The following is a 19,075-nucleotide window of genomic DNA, read 5'->3' as shown; positions in this document are numbered from 1 at the left end:
AGTATAGCACTGCGAGGCCAAGGACAGGGCCCTTGCCCTGGGCCTCCTAGCACTACATAATGGCTACAAATCCTTTCGAAAGGGGCCCACATGTAGACTTTGCAGCCTGATGGAGGGCTGCGAGGCCCACCTGCCCTGGACTTCGCAGCACTGGATAATGGCCCAATTACTAGTGAATGGGGCCCCACACCTAACCTTGCAGCCTGATCCGGTGCTTCCAGGCCCAGGGGCTGAGGATCGCCCCCATGTGCCTCCCTGCTCGAAGCAGTAGTTGGGCACGCTGCTAAACACTGCTCTACGGCGCCAGTCTGACCTGGGTGCTCCCTCCTCCCCTCATCAACCTGTCCTGGATGCTCCCTCCTCCCCTCATCCTTACCTGGTAATGTCCGGCTCCCTTTGGAAACAAGAGTCTTCTGTTGCCTGGAAACGGAATACACAAAGGGCAGACGAGACTTCTCGCCAGGTTTTTAGGAGCGGTGCTGCCCCGCCCTTGCCCCTGAGAGCCCACTTTTCTGCCGTCACGTCCCCTGCCCAGTCTTTCCCCTCCCCCCACCATTGCAGCCCCGCGAATGCCACCACCCCCCGACCGGCGAGGTCAAGACACCTCGCTTAACATTGGCCATGTGACCGCGTTGTAGAGGGGCCCTGAAGGAGCGGGTGGGCTGACTATGGAAGTGCAGCCTTTCAGACAGAAGCGGTCCCCATGTTTTGAACTGAGCGCGGCGCCCTCGTCCCTGCCCACACTGCGCATGCCTAGCGCCGGCCCTGCCGGCCCCTTCTCCGTGACCCCTAAGACAAAGCAGGTCGTTGCTCTTCTAAAATTTCTTGTCTTTGTCTATCGGCCGATATATCCGCATTGAGCAGAACTGAAACCCTTCCAGCGAAGGAAACTAGCATTTGAGATCAGACCCTTCGCGGTTCCTTAACTCTTTATCACAGTGTTTTTGGTTGGTAATGCGAGTTAGAATTGCTGTTGATATAGCTATATCTATACATATATAGATAGAGATATAGATATATCCATAGATATACCGCCAAGTCTAATACAAAAAACACGAGCATACAATTTACAAAGTAATGGGGCAAAAGGCCATTTTACAATCTAGTTCGCACACTTCATTTCCATATTAGCATATTCATGCTGTTTGATTGACGTGGAGTCATTTTATTTACTACTTTCTAGTAGCAATAGGTCATTATTTGCGGTTGTTTAGAACTCCTGAAGTGAAAGGCTAGCTTAAATTGGCAGCTGCTACCATATTTTGCCTGACTGAGGAGTCTAGTGACTCTAGTGTATGCCTTGATGCCTGCGTTAGAACTGCGCCGAGCAGCCTTAATTCAGATCCCCAGCAGGTCTCTCTTGTCCCATTTGTCCAGCCATAAGTTGATGTTGCCGGTTATAAGCATATTTTTACATTTATGGAGTGCAGATACAAGTCTGGCCTTTGAAGATCTTCCAGGACTTTGGGTGTGTAGCTTGGCGGACTACAGTTACAGTAGAACTCTTTCTGTTATGCGTAGATCTTGTGATCAGACACCCGAAGGGAGAGGAGAATTTAACTGGCTTTTTCTTCTAGGCCAGTTGTGTCATGTGGCTCAAAGCCTCCCCACTACCCTTCTGTCATCTTTACTTTTGTAGAATCTTGTAGATTGAGACTGTTCAGTAAGATGGGAAAAAGCATTTCCCTGACTGGCCAGGGACCACTTTTAGTTTCTCTGTGATATCACTGTCGCGTGCGGGGCGTGCTGATGGTACCAATGTCAGTGACCGCTCTATTTCCTATAACACCCTTTTGCCACAGTGATGTCACTCACAACATACTCAGACTGGTCATTGATGTCCTGCACCCTTTCCAAGACATAGGTTGACAAAGACATCCTCAGCAGAGGTAGGACGCTTGCTTTCACAAATGATTTGTTTCTGGCAATTTGGATAAAGAAACCGTTTTCTAGCTTGTTAGGCTGTGGAGGCAGCCATGCCAGGCACGTCAATAGTCACTTGCAGTGGACCAGCCTGAGCGGGCAAGCAGGTTTAAAACAAGCATTCGCACTTCATCATATCCTATAGGCTCATAGCTGCAGCATTTGAATGTTTGTGAAAGGATTATTTGACATTAATATGAAGATTGTGGAGGTTTACGTCAGGAAACTGGTTATGTTTAGACTAAAAGTTTGAGTAAAATGTCGGCCTGGTCCTGGAAATGCAGGTTAGCTGAGAGCGATAACACTCACATGCAAGTTTCATCTCTCCCGCAGTAACACACAGGCTAATCTGAGCCACAAAAGGGCGACTCTGACTGATCCAGTATAACTCTGTCCCCCCGTTATTGCAACCTGTGCTCCTTCCTATGGTGGAGCCTATGCATTGTCCTGTGGTAGAGTCTGTAAATCGGCTCGTGATGTAACCTGGACACATTCCAATGATTGAGGTTTTGCCCCTTTCTGTCTTCATGTGACTGAGCCTGGGCCTCTCCTACGGTGGATCCTTTGCAGCCCACCCTTGTGTGAGACACCTACACCTCCCGCCCCCACATAGCAGAGCTTGTGTTTCTTTTGTGGTGCAACCTGTGCACGTTCGTGTGTTGGAGCCAGCAAACCATTCCCTTGCACATCTTCCTATAGTGAAACCTTTGCACCTTGCTATGGTGACCCTGTGAATTCAATTCTTGCTGTGGCTTGCACATCTTCAATAGTGGGGACTCAGGACCCTTCCCATGGTGAAGCGTTTGTACTGTTGCCCTGATTAGGTCATAAACCTCTCTAGTTGAGTTATGCGTCTGCCTCACATAGTCTAGTTTCTTACCTTCTGCAGAGATTACCTAACCTATATTTAAAGCTGAACAGTATCTCTCTTGTCTCTGGAAACAGGGCACCTCTTCTCCTACGACTGTTGGCTCGAAGCATCAATGTTCATCGTCACCAGTGAAAGAGAGGTCAGTGAATGCCTCGCCTGTTACCCGACATCGAGATTCCCCCGCTGCAAAGAATCCTTTAAATCGGCGCACATATGATATTGAAGGTCAGTATTATCTTCTCACCGTATTCAGGGCACTCACAATAGGAGGTATCTGTGCCCCATCCAAACCACAATTTTAGCTGTGCCACACCCAGACCTTCATCACTTGAGTCATTTTCAGCAGAGCCCTGTCCACAGCTTTGTTTGAAGCTGCCCCATGTATAGCCCAGATCCTTGAAGTTCTGGCTTAGCGGTGTCAGACTCACACCCAAATCAAATGAAGGGCAGTGCTTAGCAGTATCCCATACATCTTTAAACACCCATTGGGGATCCACAGTGCTCATACCATATATCGTGGGATAGCGGTGCTAAATCCATATCCGATCCATACCTCTATTGGTGTCAGGAGTCAGCAGTGTCCCGTTCATATCTCAGTCCTTGAGGGTCAAGTGTCAGCAGTCCCCCGATCATACCTTATATGCCAAGAGCCTTCTTAATCTTTTGGGTCAGATGAACGCTTCCAAACCCCTGTACTTCGGAACTGAGGATAAATGGTAACCATTCATGTCTGGGCTTAGCAGTGACCATCCACGCTTTACTCTCTTGTAGTCGAGGGTGATTATTGACCATTTCTTTCCTTATAGGCCCAGCAGTTTCCTAGCCTTAGTTCATTCTTTTTGGCATCTGAGGTTAGTACTGTCACATTAAGTCATCATCCTCTTGGGTTTAGAGGTCAGCCATGTCCCATTCATGCCTCATACCTTTGTTGCTCAGGATTCCCCAGGGATGGCACATTTTGGGGAGTTCAGAGACCAGACCCGTCCGACACACGCCTCAGCTTCTTAGAGTGAGGGTTCTAAATGCCCACCTGTCCCTTGATCCCAATGATCATCAGCGTCCTAGTTTGCATGGTATCTGAAGAGTCCCTTGTGCAATGTGGAGGGGAGGCATGCAAGATGTATTTAAAAATATCTTGAATGAAATATCTTCTCCTGTATTGCCTGTCTGCGCAGGATATTGGTTACCACTTGTCTCTTCTAGGTAGATGGATATGTGGTGTGTCTCTTTATTTCTCTCTTCTGATCCTCTCTAAGCCGTTGGCTCCATGCTGAAGTCTGTGGGAAGGACATCCGAGTCCTTAAGGAAGCTGTTGAGAGGGCGGGTTGGGTCACTATATCATGGTCGAAATACCTTCCTATCGCACTATCATGTCCACAATATCCACTACCACTATATTGTCAATTCAGTCAAGCTTTATTCGGTAGACAATGTTCAACCATAAAAGCATTCTAAAAAATAACATCGCTATTAGTCACTAAAATAGTTCTAAAACTGTTCATTACATATTGACACTCAGTTTTTAATTTGCCATACAGATTACTACTCCAATATCAATCACAGTTAATAAGTAATAATAAAGTACACTTATTAAAAAAAAAATACATATTGCTGCTCCAATGTTAATCACAATTAATATTTAGACATTAGTATACTACTACTCGAATTAAAAGTATAAACACATCATTACACTAAAAAGCAGCATTTACCAAACTTTGACTCCCAATCAGGGAACAGTGCATAATAATGTATTTATCTAGGTTCATGTTCACAATGCTTAGGTAAACAAAAGTGCTAAAGTGATAAGATGAATAAGTGCAGGACGATGGCTAATTTCAGTCTGAAGTTTAGAAAGCCTTGAGCTATTTCAGAGGTCGTCTAGTTTTTCATACGTTAAGGCTTCCAAATATGATTTGTCCTTTCTTCTCCTGATTGCCAGTTGTATTAAAACAATAACTGTATTGCATTTTATCATTTTCCAAACTACAAATATAGTTAAAAGCATTTTTGTAAGAATACAGTTTATTGGCTAAAAATAAAGGTTTTAAAACAGATTTTCTTATGTCCTGATAAAAACTGCAAAAAGGATAAAGAGCAGCGAAGTCTGTGGGGACTTTCTGTCACAGGGGCAGTTTGGGAGGTTATGACTCCACTTTCCCATTCTGGGGAAGGCTATTTGATAGTGTAAGGAACCCATTCTTAACCTTGTCAAATAGAATCTATGCTGGATGTTTCTTACCGAGATGAGGTACGGTTGGATGCCCATCAAAGGTGGGCCTTTGCAGTAAGATTTAATACTCTGTTTTAAACCAGCTTCCGCATCTCTTGCAGATTCCCTAAATCCTTTTTGCTATAATCCTGGATGGACATTGGATAAAAAGGATCAAAGTCCACCTTACATTCTTTTAGGAGATTAAAAATATGCTCTAACCAGGGGATTTTTGTTTCTATGGTCAAGGGCAAGGCAATCCCTTATTATATCCTTAGTGGACTTGGTCTCATCTTTAGTCCAAATTCCATGCCAGAGTGTAAGGGATGCCATGCTAATAAAATCGCTAATATAAGGTACGCCCAGCTCTTTGTGAACTATATATGAGGCAGTAGAATTTGGAACGGCTAAAACCCTTTTTAAAAATTAATTTTCCTGGGTTTGTAAAAGGGATGTATTAGCCCTCCCCCATACGGCTGCTCCATAGCATGAGCCTGTAATACACTTACTCCTATAAAGTGTAAGGATTTCCCATACCGGTTTATTACCTATTTTTGAAGAAAATCTAAAGATGCCCTCACTTGATCGGAGGAATTGCAGCTTGCATAGATTAATATGTGCACCCCAAGTACCATTCCTATTGAAAAGAATATCCAAATAAGTAAAAGATGATATTCTTTCAATTGGGACACTTCCCGCGTGATGTTGCCTGTTCTTCAATCTACTTTTCCCGCAAGTCATGACAAAAGGTTTACTAAAGTTCAACTGTAAATCTTTTTCGGTCATGAATTGCGTGAATTTTTCTATTAGGACCTGTAAGCCATTCGCAGTCCTTGATAATAGGACTGCGTCATGTGCATATAGGAGTACTGGGGTTATGCATGTACCAACTCTGGGGGCAGCAGCACTCAGGTTTTGTAAGAACAGGTCAACATTATTAGTATATAGGGAGAATAAAAGGGGCGCTAAAACACATCCTTGTCGTATCCCTCGGGTGACTCTAAAATCGGGCGTACATTCACCTTTTGTGCCAAACTGCACTCTCAAAGTTAAAAAAGTGTATATTTGTGATAAATAAATAATAATGTAGTTTGGAGCGCCCAGCCTTTTCAATGTTTGCCATAATTTAGCGTGGTTGACCGGGTCAAAAGCACTGGTAAGATCGACAAAACAAAGGTGCAACTGACCTTCCTTAGCTAGGGTGTATTTCCCTATTAATAGCTCAAGGTTTACGCATTGTTCTACCGTCCCAATTCCCCTTCTAAATCCCTACTGAGCATCAGTTAGGATATTATTCTCGTTTACCCAACTTTCCAATCTTCCCAGCATAATTCTGCCCATCAATTTGAATGTGGAATCGAGGAGGGATATGGGGCGGTAGCACTTTGCGTTCCCCTCTGTCACCTTTTTTAAAGATAGGTACTATTATGCTTTCTACCCATGTTGCAGGTAACACTCCTATATTAGCATTAAAAACACTTAGTCAAATCGGTGACCAAAAGGCTATATTAGATTTAAAAATGCCAAAGGGTACCCCATCTGGTCCTGCCGCTTTGCCATTACACTTTTGTTTAAGGTATTTTTTATTTTATCCAGGGTAATAGATGCTATCTTAACAGTGTCCAATAAAATAAAATTACTATTGCCCTCTCTCGTAGCGATCTCATCATCCGGATTAAAAATACGCTCAAAGTGCATCATCAATTCATCAGGTGTTACCAGGGTTTCTTTTTTTGTCACGGATGTGTCCTTGAAAAAGAAGTGGTCTATAGTTTTCCAAAATAAAATGGAGTCACATGTCTCAGCAGCTTGGATACATTTTTCTCATGCCCTCTCTCGAATTTCTATTTTTCTTGTATTTAGAGTATATTTGTAGTTTTTCCATAATATACGGATCCTTTCGCTATCCCTAGGTCTAACTTTTAGGGCTGCTTATAGTTCCTTATTTATCTTTGAGCACTGCTGATCGAACCATCTGGGGTCAGGGTCACTCTTTTTCTTATTTTTCATTTTTAAGTCACCGGAGATTTCGGCCATGATGTTATGAAAGGCACTTAAAATATCTGTGTTTAGGGAAGATCTATCCAGGCAAGTGGTAATGTCTTTTTGATTTTTCCCTATAAAATTTTCCATAAATGTTGTAGGGTTAACACCTGACCATTTAATAGAAACTCCGTTTCCTGTTTGTGTTTAAATGTCTTCGTCAGCTACCTGCCCCATTTCTTGTTAGGTCAGACTTAGCTTCAGAATCAGGAATAACGGGTGATGGTCGCTGAAAGAGCTTGCCTGAATATTTTTTTCCCCCACTAAACCCTTACAGTTCCTCGATACTATGACGTGATCAATATTCGAAGAGGATCTCGCTCCTTCATATGTTTGAGTAATAGTCTCTCCATCATGTTCACCTGGCTCCATGATTTCTAGATTATATTTATATATTACAGAATTAATTGCTTCACCATATGTGTTATGTGGAAAATGAAGGATTGAGTCACCTTATTGATCACTATGACCACATTGTTCACCGGTTAAAATTTTACACTTTTCACAATTGAAATCACCGGCCCAAATAAGTAAATAATCTCCCCTATCCCCTTTAAAAAGTCATCTAACTCTTCTTCTAATGTCACAATTATTCTGTGCCTTGTGCTATCAAAGACATTGTTATAAAAGTTTATTACTATTATACACTGTTTCCCCTTGGAACGAAAACATAAAAACTAAAAAAACTGTGATGTGGTATGGACTTTCCCTAAGGTTAGTGGTGAGGTTAGTGAGATTAAGGCCGCTAAGCCTCCTTTAGCTCTCCCCACCTTTGAAGGGATGGCTTGCGTAGAGATCGTTTTGAACCCATTAATATAAAAGGGTTCTGTATGCCAGGTTTCTTGTAACAAAATTAAGGCACAGTCCTGTGTCGTTTTTAGCCATTCCCCATCATTTAACTTGTTTTGTACGCCTGCGACGTTCCATGACATGATAGTTAGAAACCCAAGTGATGGTAGACTACTAGCAATATTTTTTGTGGTGCTACTGGAAAAATGATCATCGTTACCACCTAATGGTCGCACTGCATTCTCTCTCTGTCAATCGATTTCACTACAACCTCTTAGGGGGGCAAACCTATTAGGCATGGGGTGTATCGGGGATGGGTCAGAATAGTGAGGTATATTGGCTTTGCTGTGTATAGACTCATTTTTAGGTCTGTAAAAGTATCCGAGTGGGACAGCAGTTATGGTCTCGTCTAGATAGTTGGGAGGCTCAACATATTTATTTAAAAGTTCTTCAATCAAGGACCCCACCATCTCCCTACTTCGGAAATTCACGATCACACAATCTCCCTGGCATGATTTCCTAGTGCTACCCACCCAGCTAACTCTTCTTAACAATATTATGTTCTGATATAGTACGTTGATGCCAAAATTAGTGTTTGAGGCAAACCAGTGGACAACCTGATTTTTTTAAAAGTCCCCCATGACTCTGTGTTATTGTCTCCGATTTTTGGGACATTTTTCGGGACAATGACGTAGGGAGTTGCCTGAGGTGGTAGATGAAATAAAGTCTCACTGAGCTTCATAGAACACAAGTTTCCATTAATTTTGTTCACTTGATTAGCGCCCTTAGGCGGTTAATATTACTAGCCTTATAGTCCCTGGATTCCGCCACAGGTTGTATGCTAAGGAGTTCCTTTATTGGTAGTGTCAACTTCGGATAGATGTTACCAGTTGTGACTGGACGGCTTTCCCCTACTTTTGGCCTCTCATCTGGTTCTCTTGCGAATGTTACCTTGTGCGCGGATTTTAGGGGTAATAATTCAGTAACCAAGTCAGCTAAATGGGTGACATCTTTTTGCACTGTTTTGATTTCTGACATCTAGCGACACTTAATGTTATCTATTTTACCGTGCAGTTTTTAAAAAAGCGTTTCGAAATTTTGCACATGATTCACTGTTTCGCAGGTCCCTGTTCTTATTGCCACTCCTGGTTTCTATTCCCTTTCTTTGTCTTGGCTTTCACATTTGCTAACTGTTTTGAAAGGGGTACAATAGATTTCAGTGGTTGTTGTTTCATCTTTTAGCTGGTGCAGAGACCAAGTCACAGTTATTGGATAAACAGATATCTCCAGTGGGTACGTTGATCTACAAGGGTTAATCATCTTCAAAACATTATCCTCCTTGTTCACACAAATTCCATGCACCTCTGAAGCGGATTCCATTTCGAGCCCTGTTTCTGCCAATACTGGCAAATCTGTCCCAGTCTCTGTCCCATACTCTTTTAGGCAGCGTCCAGTGCCGTCTTAGTGGGCACTAGTCATTCCTCTACTTGGATAATTTCATTGTTTATCAGCCCCATAGCACTTTTTAAATAGTAATGGGTGCGTTTTTCGCTATCTGCTTCCCAGTAATAGTCGGTCATTTCCTTTTACCCATTATCGCACGTTATGCTTGATTAGTAAGAAGGGTAAGAGAAGAGTTTTTTCTTATCCGTTCTTCACCGCCCTTGTAAAATCAAGGGGGGGCACAGCCCAGTCTTGTCCTGCCGCGGACGGGTGCAGATGGGCCTGCCCTTGTCCCAGATGTTGCCCGGGCACACCTGCGCGTGTCCTGTGCTGCGGGAGCCCGTGCTGGTCTTTGAAGCACCTCCCGGCGCTAGCGATGATGTGGGCTGCTGCAGGCCGCTTGCAGGTCTGGATATTGTGGTCCCAGGCTATGTGGCAGCAAAGTGGTGCAGCAAACAAAAATGGGCTTGACTATATTGTCAAGGTTAGAAGATGTAGAGTTGAGAAAAGTACATGTATACTTCTCTCTACATACTCAATTTATGATATAGTGGTGCATCACAATCTCACAATAAGATGTTAAACTAAGACTTGCAACCTCATGTTAACCAAATGTAATATACAGAATGATGGCAGTGGTTTTAAAGGAAAGCCAGCACCTCTGTTTAGTTTTCAATTGTACAAAGCAATATGTCCTCTGGCGTGCTCAATGTCAACACTGTGCCATCCACAGTGCGACTCAGTACACAGAGAAAAAATCCTCCATACACATTAACCATTGAAAGTTAAACAACAGAGCACAGCCCAAAAAAGTACTAACTGACTATCATTAGTCAGTGATATATTTAATTTCAGACAAAGCAAAGGATAGGACAATCAGTATGCAGTAATCTTGATCATAGGTAGATCAGTTTCCAAAATGTTGACACATAGATATAGCCAATAAACAGCCGACACGTGTTTCGTCGTTAGACGACTTTCTCAAGGCTTAAGTTGGTAATTGTATGTTCAAAAGATCAGCAAAACACCCTTTATCTTCTCTAATATGAAGATTCAAAGATGCGAGGCAATTCCGATATGAATCAGTTAGTCGCAATATGTTAGAATAGTCATCTCCTATGAGATCGGTGAGCCGAAAAATCCGTTCTGATAAACGAATGGAAGCCAAGAAGTGAAGCCTCTTAAATGTAAGGCCATTCAGTCGAAATCCAAAGTCATATAGCTTCCAGCTCACCTCCCGAAAAAATGTGTGAACCCGCCAGTGAATCTTTGAATCTTCATATTAGAGAAGATAAAGGGCATTTTGCTGATCTTTTGTATATACAATTACCAACTTAAGCCTTGAGAAAGTCATCTAACGACAAAACACGTGTCGGCTGTTTATTGGCTATACCTACGTGTCAACATTTTGGGAACTGATCTACCTATGATCAAGATTACTGTATACTGATTATCCTATCCTTTGCTTTGTCTAGAATTAAATACATTACTGACTAATGATTGTCAGTCAGTACTTTTTTGGGCTGTGTTCTGTTGTTTAAATTTCATGTGAACCAAACACGAGTGACTTAACAGGAGAGGAATGACGTTGCAAAATAATTGATGTTAGTAGTGTGTTATTGCATTTAGAGCAGGGGGCACTTGTTTAATGACATAAGTGACCTAATGGGGGTACTTGATCTTGTGTTGGAACAACTGTATTGGGATGTCACTGTACTTGGATTATTGTATTTTGTTATGTAGCGCAGCAAACAGACAGTATGACATGAGTTTAATTGGAATGTGTGCATATCAGTGGAATAAGAATGCCGCAATAAGTCTTTATCGGTGGGGGTTCCAAAGTGTGTTTACTCAGATTTATTACAAGAAGGATATTTGTGTGTTCTCTAAATAAAAAATGTTTGTCTCCCAATGTGTAGGTATTGCAGACAGAGTGTGGTTGTCTCACAATGTTGCAGTTGCCAAACCTGTCTTGCGAGTATTAATGCTCTTGTCCCTCTTCACTTCACATAGGGTTGGTGGAGCTGCTGAACCGAGTGCAGGGCTGTCGAGCTGACGACCAGCGAGGTCTGCTCTGTAAGGAGGACCTGGTTCTCCCAGACTTCCTGCAGCTTCCGCCAAAGGACGAGGGGGATCCCCAGGACCACAGCCCAGGGGCTACTGACACAGACTGCATTTCTGAGGGCTCGGGAGTAAGGACATCCGATTTAGGATGCAGACCAAAAGATTCCTCGCCAAGGTTAACTGATCTGGACTGTAATCCTAACAGCCCAAACCCAAGGGCAACCAATTCAGACTGCGATCTTGCTGAGCCTGGGTCAGTGACAACAAATGGCGACTGCAGTTCAGATCTCAATGCACCACATTGCATTACAGTGTGTTTGCATCCAGAAGGCCCTGGGATACTGTCTGCTAGCCCAGACTGTGAACACAAGAGCACGGACCATAAGATCTCAGATACGAAGCATGAATCTGAGAGTTCAGGGTCTAATGCACTTGGGTCTGAAATCAGGCAAGCACTTGTAAATCAGGAATTGCTCCCAGCGAACTCGCTCTGCCATGGGGATGCCCTGCCTGATGTAAACCATGAATGCACAGCCCAAAGAACATGTGACATGAGCTCTTCCTTGCAAACACAGCCAGCAGATGGACCTCTACCTGGCCTCGACGGGAATTATCTAAGCAAAGCCTCCCAATCTCAGGAGCCCGATCCTGATAAGCATACATCCTGAAGACACCAAAGAAATGTTACTTTTAAAATGTGCATTTTGAGAACCACCTTGGTTTGCGTAAAGTCAACAGACAGAGGAACTAAGACACAGATAGTGGGACACCCCATGCAGAACGAGAGAGACAGCAAAGACCTGCTAGAGCCCATAGGTGTGCATCATCTGCCATGTACAGTTCTCTGATATTCTTGCTCTGTGTTGTGAGAGAGTGGTGGAAACGCCTGGTAGAGCTCAAGGATTGCTCTTCATTGACTAGTGTGTGATCATTTTGGGGAAGTGTTTACCCTCTTATTTTGATATCTCTGACAGTCAACATGGATAGATTTCTACACTCTGGACAAGTTGAAGAATAGAAACTTGGAAGCCTTTCTTCTCTAGTTTTGTTGATTTAATTAAAGCCCTGATGTAGGTTGTGTTCTTACCCCCATCAAGCCAGTGTGACAATGGGGATTCCTCAAAAAGTACACAAGCTGTGTTTTTGTGACATGTATTCATCCAGTGGTGGGCTCCAGCTGCTACCTAGACACAGATCAAGCCTTTTAAGCGAATGGGCAACGAGGGAGGTAGATAATTGCACAGTAATGATACCCCTCAGCCATCAGCAGCCACACGGACATTGGTACATGTCTCTGGAGAATCTGCACGACAATTCCGCCTCTGAGCTGCTGGTCTCCTACATATTTATGTTTGTGCAAGTGATCATATTTATTTTAATAGACTTCAGTAGTGCTCAGCCAATTGTGCATTTAATTTGTTGTACTTTAAGTGTAGAGGCTAGTTTGATGTCACAAAGATTGGAGTACTTGGTAAAACCCCTCTATGTACTCACCTGACAGGGAAAGGAAACTTCTCTGCCAGCTCTGGGAGTAGGGAGGGTGCTCAGGTCTAACTATCATCCTCTTATCGAAGAGACTGGGCTGAAACTCGCCAATAAGAAGCTGGGAATATATCACACTTGCACTACTCGTAGTAAATAGAGAAGAAGTTGCTCGTGGTGAGAAGGCAGTGGCTTCAAAATGTTCAGTTTGGCCTATAAGAGAAGTACAGCACACCTTAAAGATTTCTTGGTACCGGTATGGACCATAAAGATATCTTCACACAAGTGTATGTTTGAGGTGTTTCAGGAAGTGAGCTCTGCTGAGAGTTCAAAATAAAACAACTTTTTCCAAACCCTTTGACGATGGAAGAGATCACTGAGCTGGCCCAGAGGTCTGCTGAAAAGATGGTAAATTGTATCCTGGGTCTTGTTGTCAGACATGGACACATGTCGCAGGGCGTTAAAATGGGCCATTCAAAAATATGCGAAATCGCATAAAATTTGTAATATGATTTAATTGAATTCTATGTAGCTATATATTCAATAAAGTGTTTTGTGTGATTACTTTCTTAATTTTTAAAGTGAATAGAAAAGTGTATCTCTGTCTAGTTAGTTCTTGCACTTCTGAAGTGAGATGGATTTTACACCGTGTATAGTTTATAGTGAATGCCTATGGAATAAGATATTTTTTCCCTGGAACCTTTTTCTAAATAAATTCTACTGGATCCCAATCTTCTGCAAAGGTGTCCCCCTATTGTTATACAAGGTGTGTGAGGCACAAAGCAGCAGGAGTAGAAAATGGAAGCTCAGCTAGGAAGTTCAGTAGTAGACTTTAGAAGGACTATAATTGAAAAGGTGACTCCAAGTATCGAGTCATCAGGGACATTCCACCTATTTTCTTGATTCAAAGCAGCTCCCCTTCAAAAGAGGCGCTGTGGATGCTTCAAGTGATCATGCCACAGCCAATCGACTTTGTACTACAAGAAGGTTGATCGCTCTGACATGCATGCCTTGGACCAGCCGGTAAAGATAAAGAAGACACCTGTAAGGGTGCTTAGGCAATATTTGATGCGTGGCTGCAGGAGCTTCTACTGATAACAGGTTTACATAATAATTTTGTGGCTGATATGAATAAGGAAGAAAAGAGAACTTGTTGATGGTCAGTTAGGAAATGTTTGATCCAGGTTAGAGCTATTATTTCAATTTCTAATATCCTGGTTAGAAGGGTGTTGTGATCAATGGTGTCAAGGGTTGCAGAGAGTTCTGAGCCTCTGGCATCCATCAGTCTGCACAGGTAATCAAGAAGTGAGACCACCACAAGTTCAGTACTGCGGCTGAGTAAAAAAACAGCGTGTTGTGGAACTAGTAAAGATTTGGCTTCTACATGTTCTTGTAATTGTAAAAAACGACATTTTCCAAAATCTTGGACAGAAGGGTAATGGAAATATTGGGCAAAAACTGTTAGGATCCATACAGTCAGCAAGAATTTATTTTAGTGGGAGCTTAAGTACATCTTTTTTTTACAAAATCCTGGCCACAATCCTGTTTTTAGAGAACAATTATAACTAGTTAAAAAGTCTTTGAGAAGAAAAGGAGCTTCATTTTGCTTTTATTTTGATAGACAAATGTCCATGAGTGATACACAGATGTGTTTGTGATTTGTCAACTGCGGTAGAAGTGATTCAAAAACTAGATAGTATTTATTGAAAGAAGTGCTAGTACTCTTCCTTGGGGTAAAAGTAGCAGTGTTGGAGGGTTGTAGAACTGTTTAAGCCTCTATATTCTCACTAATTGTAAACATTTCCCCAGAAAAATATGTGGCTAGACTTTCACGTAACATGGATGAAGGAATAATTTTAGTCTGGCTTGCCTTGGGCTCTTGCTACTCTTACACAATTTTGAAGAGTCCGATTGACATATAAGGAGCTTTCACAAATCGCTTTGAAAAGTTTAGCAAGCTTAATCTATTGATGACATTGTCTAGAATTGGCAGAGGATTTTACTTTGAAATATTTGGCAGACGAGCTGCACCACTGTCGTTCCAAATGTCGTAATTCTAATTTGCTAGAGGCAAGACTGGCTGTAAACCAAGGATTTTTTTTCTTGTGGATAGTTTTTAATTTATGTTGCAAAGGTAAAACGTTGTAAAGGAACTGACTAAGAGAGTTATTTAACGTGATAAGAGCCCTTTCAGGATCTACTTCTAATTGTTCTAGTACCTGTTTTTTATTTCTATTGAAATACTGCTGCCTAACTCATCGGCAAAAAACACTTCGATAGTTATCCAATTACTACCTCCTTCCCAGCGATCAGGCAGATAAAGTTCGAAAAGATAGCAACATAGTCTATCCACATTAAGGAAAATGGTTTTTCAAAAGTTATTTCTTCAGTTATTGAAAATATAGAATCTAGAAGATATCCAGCTGATTGTGTGGGATGTGTGCCAACCAGTTGCTTAGCTCGGGGGGCGTGGGGGCACTGTTTGTTTTTCGGGGGGTGGGATTTGTGTCTGTCGACTACACATCCCTCGCCCTGAGAAAAAGTCGTCCGACACCCCCGCTCTTACCTGCACCCGGGCAGCAACCTGATGGGCACTAGCTATGCCACTGGTGCCAACATTAGTTTTAAACTAAATCTCCCTAAAGTAGATGGGAAATTAAGTGCATGGGACACTAATCATAGATTTAAGGGCTAGGCGTATGAATTACTGGTTGCAAAAAACGGTCACAATTTTATAAATTGACCTATGTACTAATTGTCAATTTGTAAAATTCTAGTTCAGAGTGGGTCATACACCTACCTACCACACTAATATAAATGAGGTAGATTGCGAATTGCGACTCGCTAGGATTGGTGGCCATCTCGGGGAAGGTAGCCTGCTCGGGTCAACAAACTATGGACCTGATTTATAATTTGGCGTGTGGCCTGATCCCCCCCCCCAGGGTACCACAGTAAATTACTTCATTGCTCTGACAAAGGTACCGCTGGCCAAATTTAGAAATGTCTGCTAGCCTAGCAGACATTTCTAGCATTGACGGTTCCTGTCAATGCACGGTAGGTCTGCCGTACTGCTCCGTCAACGAGATGGGCCATACGACAAACATCCAAAGTTTGGCGCGGGGGCACTGAGCACTTTTCAATGCCCCTTACCTCCATATTTTTTAATGTTGGTGACAGGCATTGAAAAACAGCTGCATGTCCGCTCCTCAAAATTAGGTGGGCGGACATTTTGCCAAATCTCCGACGGACCTTACTCCATTGGGCTGTCCGAAGGCTTTGACCAGACTCCATACGGAGTAGTCTCTGCCGTCATCAAACCTGTTGTCTTCCCTGACTTTAAATCGGGTGGGCGGACTAATAGGTTGGTGGGTAGGGACTTCTGTCGCCCTCTCCGCCAACATATAATTTAGGCCCCCTAGTCTGTAATCACCTTATAATAAAGAAGTACATATATATTTTTAAAGCAAACCATTTTCATTAAAGGAAACAGTGATGCACTTACTTTTTTTAAGTTTGTTTGAGAGTCCAGGTGACTACTTCTCAACAAACATTACTTAACATTAACGAAGGAGAAGTTTATCCATGGGGATGTGCTTCCCTTTTGCGAATAGCACACCATTCCAAAGCGGGTGTCTGTAATTTTTGTTTTGAAACTGCATTTCAGTTGTAAAACATTGCCACTTCACATACCGATTCGTTATTTGGAAGGGATTCCTACAATATGCACCTTCCAAATACTGAATCTGTGTGGGATTACAATCCCATTTTAGGGACCAGTAAAAGTTTAGTGAGTCCTAAAATGAGATTAGTACATTAAGAAAACATTGTTGCAGTTGCAAGCACCGAATCGGAATGTTTGCAACCATAACTATACTTTGTACATCTGCCCCTACATCACCTAAAAATTTCCATTTGTAGGCAGAGGGATCTATTTTTACAAGAAGAAAATGCAGAGACTCAATCATTTATTGGGGGGACAGTTGTTATATTAAATCAACATCAGCATGAGTTTGTTTATTGCTATAAAATGAAACAAAAGTGTTGTAAACTCTCTAACAACTCTTATTTTTAAAAAATATTGTAGTGTCTCGTTATTTGACAACATTCTGTCCCCCTGGTTTGTCCTCTAGGTCGGTCTGTATACCCATTGAGAATCTGTTCGTCCAAAATGGGGTTGCTTTGTCAAGATAAATATGTTTCAGTTAAAAAGAGTACATCAACCTAATGCTGCTCAGATGGACTATATATTTAATTTCTATTAGCAGCAGCTGACTGAATATTGCATAAAATAACTTTAATACCACGGAATTTGTAGTGCCTTACTTTTATTGATTGTGTGATCCGTTTTCATTATCTGGTTGTAGGATAAAACTCTTGATTTTGATAATGAAACTTAAAGATTTGAATTATTTAAAATGTTTTTAATTTTTAAATTCGATTTTGCTGCTGGCTAGTATAACTTAAAGATATACTACTTGAGGACGCTTTAAATAGATTGTTTTTAACAGCGTGGTAGGCTGCAGTTGGAGTTCGAGCACAGATAGACTTGCTTTTCACACTCCTGGAGTGCGGCTTCGCAGCTGTCGCATTTCTATCCTGTTGGGTCAGGCAGCATATGGGAGGCAAAGTGTCTAGACTGCCCATTGGATTACTCCTAAAATGGCACCCAAAGTATGTATAACAACATCATCTAAGGTGCAGTACATGGCAGGCTTTCAAAGGACACAATAGTACATCGAGTGGAAAAACTGTGCGTATTGGTATTTTTACATCTCAGGTGGGAAAATAATGATAATACCTCTGAAAACTCAAAATAGCTGCTCTAAATGCACAAAAACCTGTTGCTTGGCAGGAGCAAAGAGTGGTTACATAAAATATACAGTTTCTTTCGAATAAGTAATAGTCCCACTTAGGGCCTGATTTAGATCTTGACAGAAGGGTTTCTCCATCACTATGGTGACGGATATCCCATCCACTGAAATATAAATCCCATTGTATCCTATGGGATTTATATATCGGCGAATGGGATATCCGTCACGTGAGTAATCCGTCTGCCGAGATCAAAATCAGGCCCTTAATCTAAAAATTGTTATCATACATCAAACTATCATCGTTTCCAGCAATTAAATCCAAGAGATACAGGGATTGCATCCATGCAGATAGCATTTTTTTTATCCTGATGGGTGGATCAACACATAGGAGGAAAAGTGTCTCTAGTTCGCCCAGTGGTTTTACACCTACGATGGAACCCAAAGTATGGATACAAGAAGACCTAAAGATTGCTCTCTCTCTCTCCTGCCTTCTTGACTCAACCAATCCCTGTATGAAGAAAATACACCTGCAGCTGAACACAGGCTAGACAGCAGTACTAATCTTCGGCAACAGCAGCAACACATGGAACGAGTCCTGGTAGCCATCTGACCCAGGACCCACACCCACTACCCCCCCTAACCACACCAGAAACCTTGGAATCATGATTCATAACAAGCTCACCATGATATCCCAGATCAACGCCGTCTCCTCTGCCTGCTTCTTCACACTGAGCATGCTACGTAAGATCTTCAAGTGGCTACCCCTACACATGAGGCGCACTGTGACACAGACCCTCATCACCAGCCGACTGGACTACGGCAAAGCCCTCTATGAAGGAATGGCCACACACCTCCTACGGAGACTTCAGACCATACAGAACACCACAGCCAGACTTATCCTCGGCCTTCCCCGATGAACCCACATCACACCCCACCTCAGGCAACTCCACTGGCTCCCCGTACAGAAGAGATGCCAATTCAAGCTGGTGACCCATGCACACAAGTCTCTACACAACCAAGGACCTGCCTATATTAACCACCGCCTGAACTGTTACCAATCGTTGAGAAGACTGTGCTCCTCCTCCCTCTCCCTTACCATACTTCCCGTATCTACTGAAGCAGATGTGGAGGACACTCCTTCTACCACATCACAGCAAAGACCTGGAAAGCCTCCCCACACTACTCCGGACCATCACCTCATTTTCGGAATTCTGAATTGTCCTTAAGATTTGGCTGTTAGAACAAGCCTCTGGGACCTGCAAGCGCCTGGTTTTCCTATATGCGTGATTAGCCACACTTTATAAATCCTGATTTATTGTTTGATTGATTGACAAGTCCACCCAGGACATACATGGGTCCTAGGCTGCTCTCCTCTGAGAATATAGAAATGACTCTCTTCCTACAAAACTTGAAGGGTGAATTGATATTCAGACACAATCT

General features: G+C 42.5%; 1 protein-coding gene across 9 annotated transcripts in view; it reads left to right on the top strand.

Annotated features, from left to right (window-relative positions):
• RGS14 (regulator of G protein signaling 14) overlaps positions 1–13,388 on the top strand; it is a 334,003-nt gene extending 320,615 nt beyond the window's left edge. For all 9 annotated transcript variants that reach the window (XM_085618347.1, XM_085618346.1, XM_085618353.1 and 6 more), the window contains 2 exons: positions 2,869–3,019; positions 11,292–13,388. In XM_085618347.1, coding sequence (XP_085474473.1) covers positions 2,869–3,019; positions 11,292–12,010 — 870 coding nt within the window. In that variant the 3' untranslated portion in view covers positions 12,011–13,388. The remainder of the gene's footprint in view (positions 1–2,868; positions 3,020–11,291) is intronic.
• Positions 13,389–19,075: the final 5,687 nt, after the last annotated feature.

The sequence above is a fragment of the Triturus cristatus genome, chromosome 7 (genome assembly GCF_964204655.1).
Source record: "Triturus cristatus chromosome 7, aTriCri1.1, whole genome shotgun sequence".
NCBI lineage: Eukaryota > Metazoa > Chordata > Amphibia > Caudata > Salamandridae > Triturus > Triturus cristatus.
Note: the sequence above shows the minus strand (reverse complement) of the source record. Positions and strands in the feature narration are given on the sequence as shown.